General features: G+C 39.9%; 2 protein-coding genes across 2 annotated transcripts in view; both read right to left on the bottom strand.

The window, feature by feature from the left end:
- Znf546 (zinc finger protein 546) overlaps positions 1-20,773 on the bottom strand; it is a 76,544-nt gene that overhangs the window by 16,573 nt on the left and 39,198 nt on the right. The window lies entirely within an intron of this gene.
- On the bottom strand, positions 4,474-10,640 carry LOC101954385 (protein max). The gene is made up of 2 exons (XM_040279878.2): positions 10,620-10,640; positions 4,474-5,653 (listed from the first exon to the last, which is right to left on the bottom strand). The coding sequence occupies exons 1-2, from the start codon at positions 10,638-10,640 to the stop codon at positions 5,171-5,173; spliced, it is 504 nt and encodes a 167-aa protein (XP_040135812.2). The 3' UTR covers positions 4,474-5,170.

Here is a 20,773-nt window from a genome sequence, read left to right on the forward strand (position 1 = left end):
TGTGAACCATGCTGCTATAATATGGGTATGCTTGTGTTGCTATGGTGTGTGGACTTGACTTCTTTCTTTCTTTATTTTTTTTAAATATTTTTTTTAAGAGTGAGAGAGGAGAGAGAGAATTTTTTTTAATATTTATTTTTTTAGTTCTCGGCGGACACAACATCTTTGTTTGTATGTGGTGCTGAGGATTGAACCCGGGCCGCACGCATGCCAGGCGAGCACGCTACCGCTTGAGCCACATCCCCAGCCCAACTTGACTTCTTTAGATAAATACCTTGGAGTAGTATGGCTGGCCCATATGGTGGTTCCATTCCTAGTCTTTTTTTTTTCTTTTTAAAAGAGAAAGAGAAGAGAGAGGGAGAGAATTTTTAATATTTACTTTTCAGTTTTCGGTGGGCACAACATCTTTATTTTATTTGTATGTGGTGCTGAGGATCGAACCCAGAGCCGCACGCATGCCAGGTGAGTGCGTTACCGCTTGAGCTACATCCCCAGCCCCCATTCCTAGTCTTTTGAGGAAACTCCATACTGAGTTCCATAGTGATTGTACTAATTTACAGTCCTATGGATATTCTAAAAGTGTTGCTTTTTCTCCATATCTTTTCTGGCATTTATTGTCTGTTCTTGATGGCTACCATACTAACTAGAGTCAGAGGAAATCTGAGTGGAGTTTTGATTTGCATTTCCCTAATTGATAATGATGCTGAACATTTTTTTCATATATTTTTTAGCCATTTGTATTTCCCCCCCACAATTTAAAATTTTATTTAGTTGTAGATGGACACAACATTTTATTTATTTTATGTGGTGCTGGGGATCGAACCCAGTGCCTTACATGTGCTAGGCAAGTGCTCTGCCACTGAGGCACAACTGCAGCCCTTCACAGTTTTTATTGGTGCATTATAGTTGTACATTACTGATGGGATTTGTTACATATTCGTACATGCACACAATTGTATTCTTTTGAGAAGTGTCTGTTTAGTTCATTTGACAATTTATTAATTGGGTTCTTTCTTGGGTGTTAAGTTTGAGTTCTTTATATATTCTAGATATCTACCTCCATCAGAAGAGTAGCTAGAAAAATTTTCTCCCATTCTACAGGTTCTCTCTTCACATTCCTAAGTGTTTCCTTTGTTGGGCAGAAGCTTTTTAATTTGATCTATTCCCTTTATTAACTCTTGGCATTATTTCTTGAGCTTTAGGGGTTCCATTGAGAAAGCTGTTGCCGGTACCTATATATTGGAGTGTTGACCCTAAAATTTTCTTCTGGGAGTTGCATAGTTTCTGGTGTGTGTGTATGTGTGTGTGTGTGCACACACACACATGCATGCACAAAAAACAAGGAAAAGGGGTCTGGTTTCTTTCTTCTACATATGGATAGCCAGTTTTAAAGGCTGTATTTTCTCCAGTGTCTGTTTTGGGCACCTTCTGAAGATCAGGTGACTATAGCTGTGTGTGCTTCTGTTCGCACTGATGGAGTGGTTTAAGTCTCGAGGCCTGTGGAAGCCCTGCAGCTGTCTCGGGGTTAACGTCCTCCGAGCTCTTGGCACACTAGAGCGAGTAAGAACAGCACACTGTAATCAGGACACACTCTGCTGACATGTCAGTCTTGCCATAAGTTCCTCTTGAGACTGAGACTAGCTTCACGCGTTTCCCGTGGTTAACATTATTTGGGGGATATTCTTGTTAATTTGTTCCCCTTGAATTGTGCTTACTCATTGGGCTTAGATCTAAGAGACTAAGGAAATGGCTTATGAACACTGCATTATTTTAATGTTATTCTTGGTATCTTATGCTAACCTCAAAAAGCTTGCTGAGCTGTAAAGATTAACACAAGAGACCTATAAACATAAACATCCTTAGCTTTCCACAGCTTTGGGTCCCCTGCGTCCTGTTTCCCGTCTCGCTCAGTTCCTTGGCTGCACCATTGATTTACGTGTCTGTGTTTGTGGCAGTACCATTCAGTTTTTGTCACTGAAGCTCTGTAGTGATTTGAAGCTGGGTATTAGGATGTCTCCAGCATTGCTTTTTTTGTGGCTCAGAATTGCTTGGCTATTCTAGGTCTTCTTCCAAATGAATATTAGGACGTCCCCCCCCCGAGTTCTGTGGGGAATGTCACTGGTGTTTTGATGGGGATTACATTGAATCTATATGTTGCTATTGATAGTATGATCATTTTAACAATATTAATTCTTCCTATTCATGAACATAGGAGGCCTTTCCATTCTTATGTCTTCAATTTTTTTCTTCATTGTTGTGTAGTTTTCATTTTACAGGTCTCTCGCCTCCTTGGTTAGATTTACTGTGTGGTTTAAGGCTATCATGAACGGGATTGTTTTTCTGATTGCAGTGGATGCATTATTGGTCTATAGGAAACCTATTGGTTTTTTTTTTTGTTGTTGTTGTTGTTGTTGTCGTCGTCGTTGTCGTACTGGGAATTGAACCCAGGGGCCTTGAATCTGTGATCCTCCTGCCTCAGCCTCCTGAGTTGCTGGGGTTACAGGCCTTTTGGATCTCCTGAGTATAAGATTAAATCATCTGCAAAGAGTGGTGATTTGATTTCTTCCTTTCCTAATTTTAATCCCTTCTATTTCCTTCTCTTGCTTAATTGCTCTGCTAGAAGTTTTAGTATGTATCGAATAGGAAAGATAAGAGGACATCTTCCTCTGGATTTTTCAGAAATGCTTTCAGATTTTCCCCATTTGTTGTGAAGTTGGCTTTGGGTTTGTTGTATATCTCCCTCATGATGATGAGGTAAGTTCCTTCTAACCCCAGTTTCTTCAGTGTTTTTTTTTTTTTTTTTTGTTAAATCACGAATGGGGGCTGAATTTTGTCAAAGCCCCTCTCTATACTGAGATGACTATGATATTTTGGTCCTTATATCTATTTGATGATTTGCATATGTTAAACCACCCTCATAACCCCTGGTGTAAAAACATCTTGGTCATTATGTACAATCTTTCTAATATGTTGTCAAATATGATTTGCTAACATTTTATAAAGGATTTTTGCATCTACATTCATTAGGAATATTGGTCTGTAGTTTTCTTAAAGTGTCCTTCTTTGGTTTAATATCAGGATGATACTGGCTTTATAGAATGAATTTGGAATTGTTTCCCCCTTTCTGTTTCATGAAATAATTTGAGGAGCACTGGTATTAGTTCTTTAAAAGTTTGGTAGAATCCAGCTGAGAATCCATTTGGTCGTGGGCTTTTTACTTTGCTGGAAGACTTTTCATTACGGCTTCTATCTCATTGCTAGTTATTGGTCTGTTTTCCTGTGTCATTTCGATTCAATTTTGGCAGGACATATGTATCTAGAAATGTCACTTTCTTCTAGATTTTCAAATTTATTTGAGTAGAAGTTTTCGAAATAGTCCCTAATAATCCTCTGGATTTCTGAGATGGCTGTGGCAAAATTTCCTTCTTCATCTCTAATACTTATTTGGATTTTCCTCTTTCTTCTGGTTAGTTTTGCTAAGAAAATACCAATCTTGTTTCTTTTTAAAGAACCGTCTCTTCACTGACCCTTTGTAATTTTTTTTCTCTGCTCTGAATTATTTCCTTCTACTGGTTTTGAAATTTATTTGTTCCTTGTTTTTTAAGGGCCTTGGGATGCATCATTAGTTTGGTTGGGATTTTCCTATGTAGGCTTTCATAGCTATAGATGTTCCTCTCAGAACCATCTTCATAGTGTCCCAGAGGTTCTGGTATTTTTTTTTTAAGGATAAAATTAGTTTTTATTTATAGTCTTATAGTAAAGAGGGAGGCCTTAACTTGCAAGACAATTCTTCCACAGTATGTACAACATACTTTTTATTTCCATGGAATGGAATCAATCACAGACCAAGACTACAGAGTATACACCAGAGATCAGCAAATGCTAGGAACAGAGTGGGAAAAAGACAAAGAAATGGGGCCCAAACACACAAAACCCTTCACTGGGATCTGTTGACCACAGCCAGAACCAGGGCTGGATCACACAATGGAGAGAGGTTCTGGAACAGGAGGAAGTGGGGTGAGGGTGGGGAAAGGGGCCACACTGTGGTGAGGGTTTAGTACCAGGTAAATTGTTCTTGGAATTTATATTACAAAATCAGTTGGCTCTATTTCTTAGAAATACACACGAAAAGAAAGGAAGAATTGATCATTACTTTTTAAAAAAATTTTTTTTAATATTTATTTTTTAGTTTTCGGCGGACACATCTTTGTTGGTATGTGGTGCTGAGGATTGAACCTGGGCCACATGCATGCCAGGCAAGCGCGCTACCACTTGAGCCACATCCCCAGCCCTGATCATTACTTTATGAATCTGTGGCTTTGCAATAACTGGCATCATCAGAAATAGGGACAATTCATTCAGATTCAAATTTCAGTAGCAGGAAATAAATATCAGAACATCATCACTGGCCCTCAATACAAAACCTGTACCCCACTCAATGATCCCTCCCTGTCCCACCCCCAACCACCCCCTACCCCTCCCTGTTGGCTGCAGCTTCTCTGCTGCCATCTCCAGTACATACCACAAGTGTCACTCGGCCCTCCATGCGGCTGGCACTGCAGGCTTACACAGCTGGCTGAGAGAAGCGGGAGTGAAACGTGCCAAGAACTCTGCAAATCTGTCCCCACTTTCCTTTTATACCACAAACTTCAAGGTCTGGTCTTTCAACAAGAGTTAAATAGCTTTATAGGAAAAAAAAAAAAAACTTATGAAGGAGAGGGGGTGATTCTGATTACTCCAAACTGGTCACCTTCTCAAAGCAGTTCAGATTCACGAAGTCTATCAAACAAAGGCGAGGGGACCGGGAGGAGAGGCCCAGCAGGACAGGCGACCTCCAGGCACGAGCCCCACGGGGCTGGAGGAGCTGGTGGGGTGGGCAGGACACCCTGTGCTCAGAGGTCCGGCCAGCCGTCTGTCCTCCACAGAAAAAGCTGCCAAGTTGGGGTGTTTTGGTTTAAAAACGTCTGGTGGGGACAGGGAATCCTGAAGGGAAAACATTTTTTAAAAATAGTGGAAACAGGGAAGAAGGAGAGTTGTTGTCCAAGAGCTTCTACGTACAAATAAAAATTAAAAAAAAAAAGAAAAGAAAAATAAAGGGTCTTTTAAATGGTTCTGAGCGTTCTAATGATGAACTGAGAGGAGGATGAGACGACGCAGGACATGGACAGTTTTACTGCTGGCCTGCCCTGTGTGGCTTAGGGGCCTCCATCCGGAGTTTCTTCCCGTTTTGGGGCTCTTCAGGCTCTCGCTCTGAGCCGGAGTCGGAGCCCCCATCAGAGGCAGAGATGGTGCTGCCCCTGGGGTTGGTGTAGAGGCTGTTGTCTGAGCAGGGGTAGTTGGTCTGCAGTTGGGCACTCGACCTCGCCTTCTGCAGTGCACGGACTTGCTGCTCCAGAAGAGCATTCTGCCGCTCGAGGCCGTCAGTATCTTGCTGGTGCGTGTGGTTTTTCCTTTGCATATACTGGATTTCCTCTGTGGCTTTGTCTAGGATTTGGGCCCGGGATGCCTTCTCTCCTTGGAGTGATGGGACCGAGTCCTGCAAACTGTGAAAGCTGTCTTTGATGGGGTCCTTGCGTTTTTGTTCCAGTGCATTATGATGAGCCCGTTTGTCATCTTTGCTCTCCACCTGGATATCATCCTTATCGCTCCTTTCCTACGGCCCAGGGGCGGCGACAGGGAGGGGGAGGGGTGGAGGGGAGAGGGAAGTCACCGACAACAACAAATGCCCCCCCACACTCTCTCTCACTCGCTCGCTTTCTCTCTGAGGTTCTGGAATTTTGTGTATCAATTCTCATTTAATCTTAAGAATTTTAAAATTTTCCCCAATTTCCTCTATCACCGTTTCATTATTCAAAAGTATACTGTTCAATCTCCATATGTCTTTAGAGTTTCTATAGGTTTTTTTGGGGGGGAGGGGTGTTGATTTCTAATTTCATTTCATTACAGTCAGATAAGATGCAAGAAATTATCACTTTAAAAATTTGTATTTGCTAAGAGTTGCTTTGTGGCCTAAAACATGGTCTGCTTTGGATTAGGTTTTATGAAGGGCTGAGGAAAAAAGTGAATTTGGCTGTTAGATGAAATAGTGTATAGATGTCTACACTCATTTGATTTATAAGTTATAGAGGGTCTTCACTGAATTTGGATGACCTATCATTGAGAAAGGTATGTTGAAATCGTCCAGTATTATTGTACTGGGGTCTGTCTGAGTCTGCAAGTTGAGTAGTGTCTGTTTTATGTAATTAGGTGCACTGATGTTTGGGGCATAAGTATTTACTATCAGAACTTCTTGTTGGATTGATGTCTTTATCAGCATGAACTGACATCCTTTGCCTGATTTTTGGCTTGAAGTCTGCTTTGTTGAATATTAGAGTAGCTACTCTGGCTTGTTTTCAGGTTCCATTTACATGATACAACAATTTCCATTCTTTCACTTTTTGCCTGTGACTGTCTTTGCCTATAAGGTGAGTTTCTTGCAAACAACATATAGTTGGGTGTTATATTTAATCCATTTTGACAGCCTATGTCTTTTAATTGGAGATTTGAGACCATTTACATTCAATGTTGTTATAAAGAGATGTTTAATTCCTACCATTTTTTATTACATTCTCTTTTTTTTTTATTACTAGGAATTGAACTCGGGGGCACTTGACTACCGAGTCACATCCCCAGCTCTATTCTGCATTTTATTTAGAGACAGGGTCTCACTGAGTTGCTTAATGCCTCACTTTTGCTGAGGGTGGCTTTGAACTCGAGATTCTCCTGCCTCAGTCTCCTGGGCCTCTGGGATTACAGGTGTGCACCACCATGCCAGGCTTGATTAATTTCTAATGTTTAATGTGGTTCGGTTTCTCATTTGATTATCTGCTCTTCAAAATGATATTTGTACACTTGCTGTCTCTGGAGTTCTTTTTAAAAAATTTTTGTTGTATTTAAATATTTTTCTCTAGTTCCAGCTTAGAAGTCATTAATTCTTTTAGTTTCTGTTTATCTTATAAGGATATTATTTCCCCTTGATTCTGAAGGGTAGCTATGTTGGATATAGTAATCTTGGTTGATTTTTCTTATGGGGCTTGGAACATAGCATTCCAAGCCCTCCTGGATTGTGCTAGGAAGGCAGGAGTTATTGATGGCTTATTTCTAAAAGTGACCTTCATAAAGGTCACAATGAAATCTTCTCTTTTTTTAAAGAGAATTTTAATATTTATTTTTAGTTTTTTGCAGACACAACATCTTTGTTTGTATGTGGTGCTAAGGATCCAACCCGGGCTGCACGCATGCCAGGCGAGTGCTCTACCACTTGAGCCACCTCCCTAGCCCAAATCTTCTCTTGAAGTTTTAAAAAAATTCTATCTTTGTTCTGTGCATTAGACATTCTAATTATAACATTCACAGAGACTTCTTTTTTATCTTGTCTATTTGGGGTTCTGAATGAATCCCATGTTTTATGTCCATCCCATTTTCAAGGTTTGGAAAATTGTCTTATTTCACTGAAGAATTTATCCATGCCATTAGTCTGCATCTCACAATGTTCTTTGATTCAAGGGATTCTTAAATTTGAACTCTTAATGTTGTCCCAGAGTTCTTGTATATTCTGGTCATGGTTAATCATTTCCTTTAATGCTGTCTGGATGTTCACAACTGGCTACTTGGTCTTCCAGCTCAAGATTCTGTCCTCGGCATGGTCTACTCTACTAAAGAGGCTTTCAACAGAACATTTTGATTTATTGTATTTCATTTTCAAGAGTTTTGGTTCTTTTTCAATATCTCTATCTCCTATTGAATCTCTCACTCATATCCTATACTGATTTCCTTAATTCATCCAGTTGTTCAAATTCTCTAGTTTCTTGACCATTTTACAATAATTTAAAATTCTCTAACTAATATTTCATTGACTTCTATATCTTTGGAGTCAGTTTCCGGTGACTTATAAGCTTTTGGAGGTGTCATGTTACCTTTTTTTTTTCCCCACAGTTCTTGTAAACCTGGGTCAGGTTTTGTTTTGCTTTTTAGAGTATTTGTTAATTGTTTATTTTCCAAGAAAGACTATTTGTTAGCCTTTCATGTTTTATAGTTCAGGAGCACAAGTCAGTAAAAACTTCTAAGGACCTCAATCCAAAGAAATTCTTTTTATTCCAAAATCACTTTGCACCCCGAAAGATTCCAGCCCTCCTCATCTCCTCAAAATCTTTCATGGAATCATAATTTCTGTAGAAATCTGCATATGCCTTCTTTCTTGACTCGGCCACACCAAAGTTAGAGAGCTGCAACCTCCAGGCAAAAGTGAATGCTCCAACAATATGAAACCACAGCCACTTGGCCAGAAGACCCCGCCTCTGAGGTTTCGCCAAAGCCCTGGAAGCCGTAGCAGTTAGTGTCCTCCACACCAACGTCCTTCCGGGTAGATAGAGAAGTGGACCCCTGTGTCAGGTTTTATGAATCTGTTGAGGTGGATTCTTTTCTATTTTTATGTGCAGGTCTTTTTAGGGCACAACCTTTTCTTGTCAAAGTATTCTGGGATATGAAGTTGTGGTGAATTTTTCTATATACTTTAAAAAATATTTTTAGTTGTAGATGGTCACAATACCTTTGTTAATTTTTATGTGGTGCTGGGGACTGAGCCCAGTGCCTCACTCGTGCTAGGCAAGTGCTCTACTCCTAAGCCACAACCTCAGCCCTCGATATATTTCCAAGTAGGTTTTATAGTATAGTTTCCCAGCTTGTTTTTTTGGTGAAGATTAGTGTATTTTGATAGAGTGTATTGTGTCAGAGGTTGAGGATTCCGCTTTCCTTGTAGGTCTCAAGAGTGCAGTCCTTCTTGTAGGTCTGGCTATGGTGTTGTATACATCAGGGTGTGGGGTATACACCCTCTGATTGCTCTTCATTTAACAGCTATATATTCTAAAGTGATATGTGAATGATCTAGACTGAGACCCATTGTAAGTGTGGTATCCACAAACTTTGTTTTTTGTGTAATTGTGGATGTCCACGAGTGGGACCTGAGGGTCCCTGCTAGACATTCCTACTTGGGGCCTGGTCATTATTTTGGGGGTTTTGTTTTTTTCTGTTCTTTGTATTGAAATATCATTGCTGTTTGAGCATGGTTAGTTTGTGGAGCAAGATACGCCGTCTCTTGGCGGGGTTTAGCTTGGCAGCATTCTCTACTCTCTTAACTTGTATTGTCCCAGTAGGTTCCTGACACCTCACAGAAAAAGGGGGAAACAAAGAATAGCAATATCAGAAGCAAATGATCTACAGCATTAAATACCTGGTGTCTAGTAGGACATCTACAACACTAATTACCACAAAGACAGAAATGGGGGGGTCAGCAACGCCAGCAGCACAAACAATAACTAGCTGTGAACTAGATCTTGCATTAAAGTAAACAGCAGGAGTCAATTGTGCCACCATGGTACAACAGCTGCAACAACATGAATGGTGGGGCAAGTAGTTATATAAACCAAAGGGTTCACTAAAAGAAAAGAAAATGTGATGGGATGGTAAAAGAAAGCTTGGAGTCTGCAAAGATGTGAACAGTGGAGGCAGAAGAGATGTAGCAAGTGATGGCTATAAAGAAGAAAAGTAACTAAGGAAAAGAGAACAGGTGAATTTGGCTATTAGAGGAAGAAAACAAGAAAAATGAGCAAAAATAAATGAACATGAAAACTCTAACCCTTAAAAGACAAAACCAAAATTTCCATTAAAAAATGCTAAAAATGAGGGGGAAAAGAAATATGTATATATACAGCCACAGACCGATCAGCACAGCAAGAACATGCTCTTAATGAAAAACGAAAAACTTGTCTCCACTGAGGTGGCCAACACTGTTGAGCGCTGGGGCTGTGGCTCAGTGGTACAGCACTCCCCTAGCACATGTCTATCTCCACTGGGTTCAATTCTCAGCACCGCATATAAATAAACTAATTAAAGGCACATTGGGGAAGGAAAACTGAGGATGAGGACAGATGATCCCTACCTATCCTTGACTGCCTTTTCATGTCTTCTTGGACTGTGTATTCCTTAGAGCAGGACTGGGGCTGTTACATTCCTCGGTGTCCTCCTGCTGCTCCTCTGCCTCCTAGATCCTCTTCTCCATCCCCCTCCTTCTCGCTGAGCCACTAGCTGGAGTGGCCTAAAACTGAAGCTGGTCAAAATAACTTTCAACTTCCCCTCTCCTCAGTGAAGTGAGGACAGATGAGAAGTACTGTTGCCTGCAGTTCTGTTTAGACCTGATCAGTGCATTCCTGGGTGAGGCTGATGCAGAGTGCTACATGGGGAGTTTGATAACTGGAGCTTGACTCTAATTGGGCCTTTGGGACTTCATTGTGTGGTATTTGCTTTAGAGAGATTAGATCAACATGCCCCAGGGCCAGGTGGATGCCCAGCTCCATTGGGAGTCTGGATCTCAGTATCCTCCTAAGAATTGTACTCAGAGCAGGGGGGCGGGGGGCAGTCCTCCACAGGTCTCTCTCTGCTGGCCATGAATACAGCCTTTACAGGCTTAGTCCATGAGTTGTTCACACCCACCTGGTTCCTGAAACCTCTGCAGCTGGTCATGTAACACGCGAAGGGAAAGTAAGCTGCACTCTTCTTGACTCTGATTTAACCCTCCTCGGTACAGTCTTCTCTGTTTCAATCATGTTCTCCTAGGTACACACTAGGCTGCACAGTAGTTGCTTGCTGGGACAGTATGGCAATGTTTTGTGGTCTGCTGGGATTCCCACAGCACCAAGCGTCAGTATAGTCTTCTCTAGATGATGGACCTCAGCTGTCCCCTTGCCAGTTGAGAAACAAAGAACAGTTTTTAAATACCAGTTCACAGCGCAGCCTCTGGATCAGGATCTTCAGGTTGCTTCTGTTCTACAGGTTTTCCACAACAAATTTGTCCTTTGTTATCCTTCCTCACTGCAGTGAACAAGTGCCACTGTGACAACTGGCTCAGCTCCAGTGTACTTTCTTGATTGTTCAATGCACCCAAATTTCTGAGTCTCTAAGAGCTTCTGATGGTCTGATATTGAATTTCGGTGAATTCCCTCTTTCACTTGCCTCACTGAGAAAGCAGTGCTCCCACTACTTGAATCCTGAGTCACTGAGTAAGTGGACTTGCAGCCTTGCTCTGTTCTTCCGTCTTTCTCTCCCTTTTGGAATGTCTGTGGTGCATTAGTTGATATGCATGATGGTGTCCCACAGGCTCCTCAACCTGTTCATTTTCTTCTTTCAGATGGGGTAATTTCAATGGCCTTGCTTTTGAATATCTCTAGTGAACTTTCCACTTCAGTTTTTGTACTTTTCAGCTCCAGGATTTGTTTCCTTTCTGTACTTTGTTTACTGAGATTCTTGTTTTCTACAGTTTTCTTTACTCATTCAGCATAGTTGAATTAATATCTTTTACTATTAATTGCAATGTCAGAGCATCCTTAGGAGTGTTTTTTTAAATGTAGAAGTGATGTTTCTATCAAGTTCTTTGTTTTTATTAGATTATACATTTGTTTCTTTGTTTCTTTTTTAGCACTGGACATTCAGAGTATTATAGAACTGTAATTCTAGAAATCTGATGGCCCTACTCCTCAGGGATTAATGGTTAGAGTCTTCCATGTGTGAATTTTTCAAATAGTTCTATTTTATTCCTTTTGTGTGTGATCATTGAAACTTACCTTCAGTTGTCTCTGTAGTAAAAATTATTTGAATGTCTAGATTCAGAAAAAAAGGAGAGTTCTGTCCCTCTCAGATTTTCTGGTGTTCTGCTGGAGAAGCTGCTTGGATAGAAGAAACCAAAACCAATGCAAATGTCTCTGCCGGTCTCTCGGGGCACTACTAGACCAACAATCTGACAGGGCCCCAAATTCTTGGAAGATCTGTATCTCACTCTTGGTTCACACAATGGAGGTAGAAAACTTAAGTAAATCTATAGATGTTTACTGTTAAATGGATTATAAGTCATATTTATTGAATCTTTGCATACATTATAAATTTTAAATTATATTAAACTTGATTGCTTTATGATTTCACTTTTCTGGTCAGGCAGATGGGTGTGCAAATTGATCATCTTTGGGATACTACCAAACTTGGTCAGAGCTTGTTTGTGGAATTTATAGAGGTTGCTCTTTCTCCAGTTTGCTCATGTGCCTAGACATGGATAGTTACGGAGTCTACAAAAAAGACTTATAGTACTTTACCTCTTTATTGCCTAAATATGGGGAATTTTCATACATAAAAGCTTTTCAACCTAAGTCCTTAGCCTGTGACTCCATGTAGCATGACAATTTGACATATTTCTTGCTGAGGAGACCAAATATGAGTCATTCAAGTACCAAATTTTGTCAGTGCATCATAGGATTGCCCAAATCCTTGGTTTTTGAGGTACCAAATTTCATTTTTTTGCATGAATATTAACTTGTTCTTGATATATTTATATTAAATGAATTAATTTCTTATATACAACTAATAGTTCACAATTCCCTTTTAACTCCAGCATAGCAACCTCTGCTCTTTAATAGAAGTTTTTCCAAGACTTATTTTTAATACCATTATTTATGTCATTGTATTTAACCCTCCTTGATGTTTTTTATTTCTCCTACTTTTTTCCTGGATTTTTTAGGACTTCCTATTATATCCACTGTTGACTTATTAGATACAGACTTTTTTTTTTTCCTGTCGTTGTTCTGGGGTTTACGATAGATCCCTTCAACCTTCCACAGGCAACCATTAAAGAATATTGAACCACATCACATATAATAACCCTACAACCTCTTCCCTCATCCTCTTGCCCTTAATGCAGCTGTCATATCTTCTACCTTTGTTATAAACTTCACCACATCAGGTCATAATTTTTGTTTTAGAAATGGTCTCTAAAGAAATTAAAGATGAAAAATGTTCACATTTACCTACATCTTTCCCATTTCCAGTGCTCAATATTTATTTGTAAGTTTCTCTCTGGCATTGTTTTTCTTCCCTGTGAAAAACTTTAGCTTTTCTTATAATAAATGTCTGTTGGTGATAAATTCTGATCTGCTCACTAGATGATAGTGTTTTCTTAATTTTAAATTTACTTGACAAAGATTTTTGGGGGCATAAAATTCTATGTTGAGTTGTCTTCTTTAGATCTGTAAGGATCTGTAATTCCCCCCTCTATAATTCCATTGTCTTCTGGTCTGCATAATTTCTTATTATAAAAAGTCTTCAGTATTATTATTGGGTACAGGGGATTGAACTCGGGGACACTCGACCACTGAGCCACATCCCCAGCCCTATTTTGTGTTTTATTTAGATTCAGGGTCTCACTGAGTTGCTAAGCACTCAGTTGCTTTTGCTGAAGCTGGCTTTAAACTCGCGATCCTCCTGTCTTAGCCTCCTGAGCCACTGGTATTAGAGGCATGTGCCATGACACCTTGCTCATCATTTCATTTTCATCTAACATGTATTTATTCTTTGCTCTAAAATTTTTTGTTTGCTAGTTTTCAAAAACTCAATGTTTGAGTCTCAATATGGTTCTAAGATCTGTGAGTTTATACTTTTCATTTGGAAAATGATCAGTAAGTCCTTTTTCATCATGATTGAGATATAATTGCCCACTTAATAGTATTTCACAGGTAAAAAAGATCTGATTCTTTAAAATTTTCTTTTGTACCACTTAAAAATTTAAGCTCTACACTTTATATGTAATTTAATATTTTAATTCACACATAGTGAACTGATTACTACAATCAACAAATTAACATCCATCTCTGTACAGGGTTACCATTTTTATTTTTGTGGTGGGGACACTTTGAAGTCTGAGTAAATTCCAAGCATAAAATCAGTAATATTGGTGTCCCTAAACTGTTAAGGTCTTAGAACCAATTCATCCTGCATAACTGGAACTCTGGGTCCTTGATGTACATCTTCCCTTCCCCTCCACCCTGGTAGCCGCCATTCTACTCCCTGCTTCTGTAAATGACTAAAATTCCATACATAAGTGAGATTGTGCATTATTTTTTTTAAGAGAGAGGGAAAAAGAGAGAGAGAATTTTTAATATTTATTTTTTTAGTTATTGGTGGACACAACATCTTTGTTTGTATGTGGTGCTGAGAATCGAACCCGGGCCGCACGCATGCCAGGTGAGCGCGCTACTGCTTGAGCCACATCCCCAGCCCTGTGCATTATTTTTATGCACAATCTATTTTATGCAGCATAACGTCTTCTAGGTTCGTTCATGTTTTGTAAATGGCATGATTCTTTCCTTTTTAAAAGGCTTTCATTATAATATATGTATAATTTTGTAATAAATAATATATATATAATTCTTTACCCTCTCATCTGTCAATGGATCCTTGGGTTGTTTCCACATCTTACTTGCTAATTTTTTTTCCATTCAGTGAACTTCTCAAGGGGATTGTAGCTCAGTGGTAGAACACTTGCCTAGTAAATGAGGCCGTGGATCCCCAAAATGGGACAGTTTCTCCATTTTTCTTTGGAAAAATAAAATGAAAAGTCTCTACCACACACTGCAGAAGGTATATATGTGTCTAATTTCTTTTGTGGTTGGACATCTCTAAGCTGAATCTGGTTTTTCCCTTCTTTTTTCCTCTAATGCCTTCTTTTCTCCTAACCTCTGTGGTCCAGGCCCAGGCTCCGGGGCAGCTGCAGTGAGGGAGAGGTGCAATAGGGCAGTGGTTTCCAGGCAGCTTCCCACTCAGCTCAGAGACCAGGTGAGGCCCACCTAGAAGGGACTAAGCAGGGGTAGGAGGCCATTCAGAGCATATGTTTTTGTGGAGATGCATAATTTGTTAAACAGTCACCAGTCCTGAGAGGAGGCTGGTCAGAGGCTGAGCACTTGCTCTCAGAAGTTTTCAAGCTCTTTCCAAGCTACCCCACCAAACTTAGTCTTGGGATGGGAAGAAAAGATAGTGAAAGAGATTCCAGCACTGAGGGCTAAGCCTCCTTCCATTTTATTGCTGATCAGTTAGAAGTTTGCTTTCACCCCGTCTTGGGACGAGCTCTGAGAAGGCCCTCAGAGAAGGGCTGTATCCCAACCTCTTACTGATGGCCATATCTTAACTATTACAAATAACGTGACAATGATACATCTTTGAGATGCTGATTTCATTTCCTTTGAATATATATATATATATATATATATATATATAGAAGTAGATTTGCCTGATCATAAGGTAGCCCTGTTTTTATTTTTTTGGAGGGAACTTCATACTATTTTCCATAATGGCTGCATTGGTACTGGGGATTGAACCAGGGGCACTTTACCACTGAGATGAATCCCCAGCCTTTTTATTTTTTTATTTTTGAGACAGACTCTACGCTCCTTGGGCCCCACTAAGTTGCTGAGACCAGCCTCAAATTTGCAGTCCTCCTGTCTCAGCCTCCCCTGTTGCTGGATTATAGGTGTGCAACACCACACCTGCTAGGGAGTCTGCTTTTATTGACTAATTATTCTCTTGTGGGTCAACTTTTTCTGGTCTCTTGGCATATGCAATGATTGTTTCATGGCACTGTATCGTGGGCATTGTCAATTTTACTTTGAGTGCTTGAATGCTTGGATTTTGGTTTTCTTTTTGCATACTAGGGATTGAACTTTTTATTTTGATACAGGATCTCTAAATTAAGGAGGCTTGCCTGGAACTGCAATCCTTCTGCTTCAGCCTCCCCATTTGCTGGGATTACAGGTTGTGTGCAATCGCATCTGGCTTTGGTTTTTCTTTTTAAAACATGTTAGGCTTTGTTCTGATGTTCAGCTGATTTATTTGTGGTTCAGCTTGATTCATTCAAGGCTTGTATTTAAACTTTGATAGGGCAAGCTTAGAATAGTCTTTTATTTCGTGTGTGTGTGTGTGTGTGTGTGCACGCGCGCGAACATGTGTCATAGTGGGTATTAAACCCAGGGGTGCTTTTCCACTGAGTTATATTCTCAGTCCTTTCTATATATATTGTAACAAGGTCTCGTAAATTTCCTAGGCTGGCCTTGAATCCTCCTCACTCAGCCTCCTGAGTTACTGGAATTCAGATGTGTGTCACTGCACCCAGACAGAATAGTCTTTTAAAATAGAGAGATTTAGTTCAATCACTAAGGCATTGCCCCTTTGGTGCCTCTACTGAATGCTCAAAGTGGCTCTTTTCTAGCTGGTCATCTCTTGAACATTTTTAAAAAAGCTCTAAGAACTGTTAAAAGTTCATATTTTCATGTTTTTTTTTTCCTCCTGTGCTCAGTCCTGTGAAGTTTCATCCTGGGTATTCATAACTTGGCATTCAGTGGAGAGTCCTGTTCAGACCTCTGTAGCTTTTTTCCTGCGTGGTTTTCTATTCTCAAAGGATTTTAGACCATTTATATACATTCCTAGTTTTCTGACATGCAAGTTGATATGAACCATTCTCTTTATTATAATTTTTGTCAGTCCTTCAAGTCTTTACAGCATGTACAGTTCCCTCTTGTTGTTCTATGACACTGACCTGGAAATGCCTCAAGTCTAGTGTCCCTTTCCCCCCACAGCTACTCTGTGGAAGTTTTATGCAGATGAATTACACAATGAGGTGGATGGGTGTTGGCCATAAATATTTCATTGGCTACAAATCATCTGAATTCCTGCTGTGATTCTCCAGGTGCATCTCCCATTTCCTCTTTCATCTTTCCTTCCATTATCTGCTGCTGTGCTTTCAAATAGTCTCATTCTCCTCCAATGTCTGCCTTTTCCAACTCTTGACTCCTGATTCAGAAAGATGTTAGTCATCAAGAAATCCCTTGCTGGGTGCACTAGCTCATGCCTGTAATCCCAGCAACTCTGGAGGCTGAGGCAGGAGGATGGAGGCCAGTCTCAGGAACTTAGGGAGACCTTGTCTCAACATAAAAAATAAAAAGGGCTGGGATGTGGCTCATTGGTTAAGCACTCCTGGGTTCAAAAAAAAGCCTCCCCTTAAAAACAAACAACAAAACCTGTTTCCTTCCATCCTTCTTATTAATCCTTACCTTCTATTCTTCCTTCCTAAATTTATGTTGAATGATGATATATGCATCTGTAAAAAGATTAATTTCCTTCTGCCATGGATCCTAGTTTTAAACTAATAACAGACCTTGATCTAATGAAGAATGTTAAATGTTTACTATAATTCAACAAGTCGGGACCTGTCAGTTCCCTCCACACCTTGAAGTTCTGGTTAACCCTAAGAGTTCCACTTAATGAGAGAGGGGTCTTGGCTTCCTTGGTTTCTCACTCCCACATCCTCTTGGCCCCTGGTACCTTGGCATTCCATCCCTTGGCCTCATCTTGCATATTTTTACTTTTAGAATGGGCTCTAGGTCAGCATCTGATACCCTCTATACAAACCAACACACTGTCCTTGGAGAGTCTTTTTAGTCTCTTTTCTTCCAAGTCTCTCTTTTTTAATGTTTTTAGTTATACATGGGCACAATATCTTTATTTTTTTGTTTGTTTGTTATGTGGTGCTGAGGATCGAACCTGGGTCTCAAACTAGCAAGGCGAGTGCTCTACCACTGAGCCACAACCCCAGCCCAACTACCAAGTCTTTAACAGGTGAAATTCATTAGGTTTCCAGGAATCCAAGAAATCTCTTACTAGAAATGTTAATAGAGGTGTTTTTTTTTTGTGTGTGTGTGTGTGTGTGTGTGAGAGAGAGAGAGAGAATATAGGCAGGGTCATGCACTTCTCAAATCTCTCATCTATTAGGTCTGTCATTTGGTGTCACCCCTATAGGGAATGCAGCAAAACTTTCCTTCCAGCTTCCTCTGACAGCATGCTGGGATATTCTTGGTAAATAATTAGTTTGGATAATTGGCATGCTGGGGAAAAAACGCTCAGAGACTTTTCTTGCAGATATAGTCACTGATGGTAGAAATAACATAATAATCACAAGCAGCTCTAGAGAGAGATGAAGTCAAGGAAACCAAACCTATAAGTGAGGGTTCAACTTTCTCTCCTGTGACATGTCTGGTAAACATCAGGCGTAACTTCTGGAACAGAGGTGAGTGGAACTGTATTTCAGACTTAGAAACTGCGGGGGGAAAGGGGGTGAATGTATTCAGAGGTGAGAATCGACAGTGTGTGGACGATGGTGCCTTTTCACGAGAATGAGCTGTGATAGGGCCCTTCCTTGGGGCTTTGGGAGGCCTCCAGTTGCTGTGTGTCTTCTTCCAACTTTCCTGCAGTCTCAGTTCTTTCCCTGAATTAGTTCTGTCCAAATTGTCACAGTTGTCCTTTGATTTGCTTTAATCTGAGATTATTTAAGCATGAGGTCAAGATTGATTCAAGATAAAATAAGGAAATTATACATCTGGTGCACAGAATATCTTGGGTGAATGGTAATGGCTTTGTTTCCACAGGACCTCCTCTAGGTGACACTGAACGTGGGTGATCACATGAAAACGGTCCGTGTGCACTGCGTGAGGATATCAAGGCTTTATTTGAAACTCTCACAATTGGTGTACCAGGAAATGCTATTGTAGGTGCTGATCTCCAAATCAAAAAATGCCCCTCAGAGTGAATGCCAGACCTAACATGGAAGGCAGGTTCCTTCGGGGACACACTCATGGCTGGGCCCTTCTGTGCAATGGCAGACTCGGGACTGAGAGGTGTGGCGGCTGAGATGTGATTCTGGTCTAATAATCAGACACCTCATGTGGACCCTACCTTGGACACTGTTCCAGAGGGCCACAAAAACCCCTGAAGATCAATGACAGATCAGGACTGTGGCTAACACATGGTCATGCTGATAAGGGTTTCATGAGTTAATGAAATCTCGTTGAACATCGGGGCACACGGACCTTTGGTGGTGACTCTCATATAGGGCTCATCGGTCACTTGGGCATTCTTGGTTACTGCACAGCTGTTGCTGCTGCTGCCTCTGGGTGGGTATCTGGTTCCTGCTCTTCCCTGCTCTGTGTGTGTGTGTGTGTGTGTGTGTGTGTTTCCCCCCTGAAATGTGTAAGATTTGATTTGGCAGTTCAACTTTGGACTTTCTAAATCATTCACCAGTTTTCTATTTCTTCATACTGAACAGGGTTTTTTTTTTTCATATTTTGAATTTCCTATTTTTTCAAGACACTTCATTCTGTACCACTTTTACGTTTGGCTGTTTGTCTCGCCTACTTTCATTGCTGTATAGTTTTAGAAAATTTAGGTGCATTCATCCACTTCATTATTTTAAACAGCAACTTAGTCTGAACATATCAGAATGCAAATATTTTTTTTTCTTTTGGCATAGTATTGGGCTTGAACTTGGGGCCTCACATGTGCTAGGCAAACATTCTACCACTGAACTGTATTATCAGAACAGTAAGTCTTTATAAATATATATTTTAAAGGGCTTGGTTTCTGCATGTTTGAAAATAAGTGGAAAAATGACATGGGTTTTCTTGTATAATATAGGTAAAATTTGATGCATTATCCATTTCCCAACAAATTCTCATGGGATGTTGATATTGAGATCAATTTACAGATTACCCTGAGGAAACTTCAAATCTTGATACCATATTATGCCCTTTCATCAAAGAATGTGAAAATTTATTCCATTCACTATTTCATCACTATGTGATACTTGCTTTTATTTTTCTAGCATATTACTGATCTAGTTTACTCCTAAGATTTTTGAAATGTTTAAAATGTATCATGTATTCTTGTTTTTGTCATTTGTGTTAGAGTTGGAAAAATTACTATCTTAGTACTTTTATAATATCTTAATATTCTTCAACTGTTACACTCAAAAGCATCTAACTTTCAAAGAGGGATAACTTTTTTCCCTGTTTTTTGTGTTTGTTTTTTTGTTTTTTTCGTGGTGCTGAGGATTGAACCCAGGGCTTTGTGCATACTAGGCAAGCACTCTACCAACTGAGCTATTTCCCCAGTACCCCCTGCTTATTTTTACTTTTGTTGTTGTTGTTGACCAAGTCAGAAAAACAATGAAGTAAAGATATGAGTTGTTTGTTTTGAGACAGGGTTTTGCTAAGTTACTGAGGCTGGCCTCAAACTTATGATCCTCCTGCCTCAGCCTCCAAAATCACTGTGATCATAGGTATGTGTTGTGATACTTGTCCTTGATATAAAGTTTAAAATAACAGTTCTTAAGTTTAGTTCACTAAGCATTTTAACCTATCGAGTAGGAAATCTGCCTCCCACATGAACAAATATTTTCATTATAGAAAAACATTTGGAATGCCTTTTTTTGGTATTTATTTTTATTATAAAATCACTAACACATCTTAATTGTATACATTGGGATTTACTATATATTCATATACACATAAGTTGTGCATAGATGGAGTCCATCCACCCTTTCTCTTCCCAAGCCCTCTTCCCAGTCCTGAATAGTCCCTCTTCTACCCTCACACCCTTTTAAGTTTCTACTGATGAGAAAACATTTATTTCTTTGTGTCTGACTTCACTTAACAAGCCCTCCAGCTCCTTCATTTCCTGTAAATGGCAGGGTTTTGTTCTTTATGGACAAATAATTCTCCATTATGTGTGTATACTTTATCCATTCATCTGTTGACGGGCACCTCGGCTGATTCCACATCTTTGCTATTGTGCCATAACAAACATGGGTATGAGGGTATCTCTTTTGTATACTACTTCATGGCCTTCACGTGTGCACCAAGGAGTGGGACAGCTGGATCATATTGTCATATGATCTATTTTTTGTTTTTTTTATAAACTTCTACAGTTTTCCATAGAGGTTTTACTAATTACATTCTCTCCCCACTTCTCTCTCTCTTTTGTACAGGGATTGAACTTGGGCATGTTACCACTGAGCCGTATCCTCAGCCCTATTTTG

This window comes from Ictidomys tridecemlineatus, chromosome 15 (genome assembly GCF_052094955.1).
Source record: "Ictidomys tridecemlineatus isolate mIctTri1 chromosome 15, mIctTri1.hap1, whole genome shotgun sequence".
NCBI lineage: Eukaryota > Metazoa > Chordata > Mammalia > Rodentia > Sciuridae > Ictidomys > Ictidomys tridecemlineatus.

Bases quoted from the DNA above. Each gene is read 5' to 3' on its own strand.
- LOC101954385 (XM_040279878.2), bottom strand. From the start codon at position 10,640: ATGATTGAAACAGAGAAGACT. The intron at 5,654-10,619 runs GTACCGAGGAGG...CCTGGGCCGTAG, and splicing joins TGATTGAAACAGAGAAGACT to GAAAGGAGCGATAAGGATGA.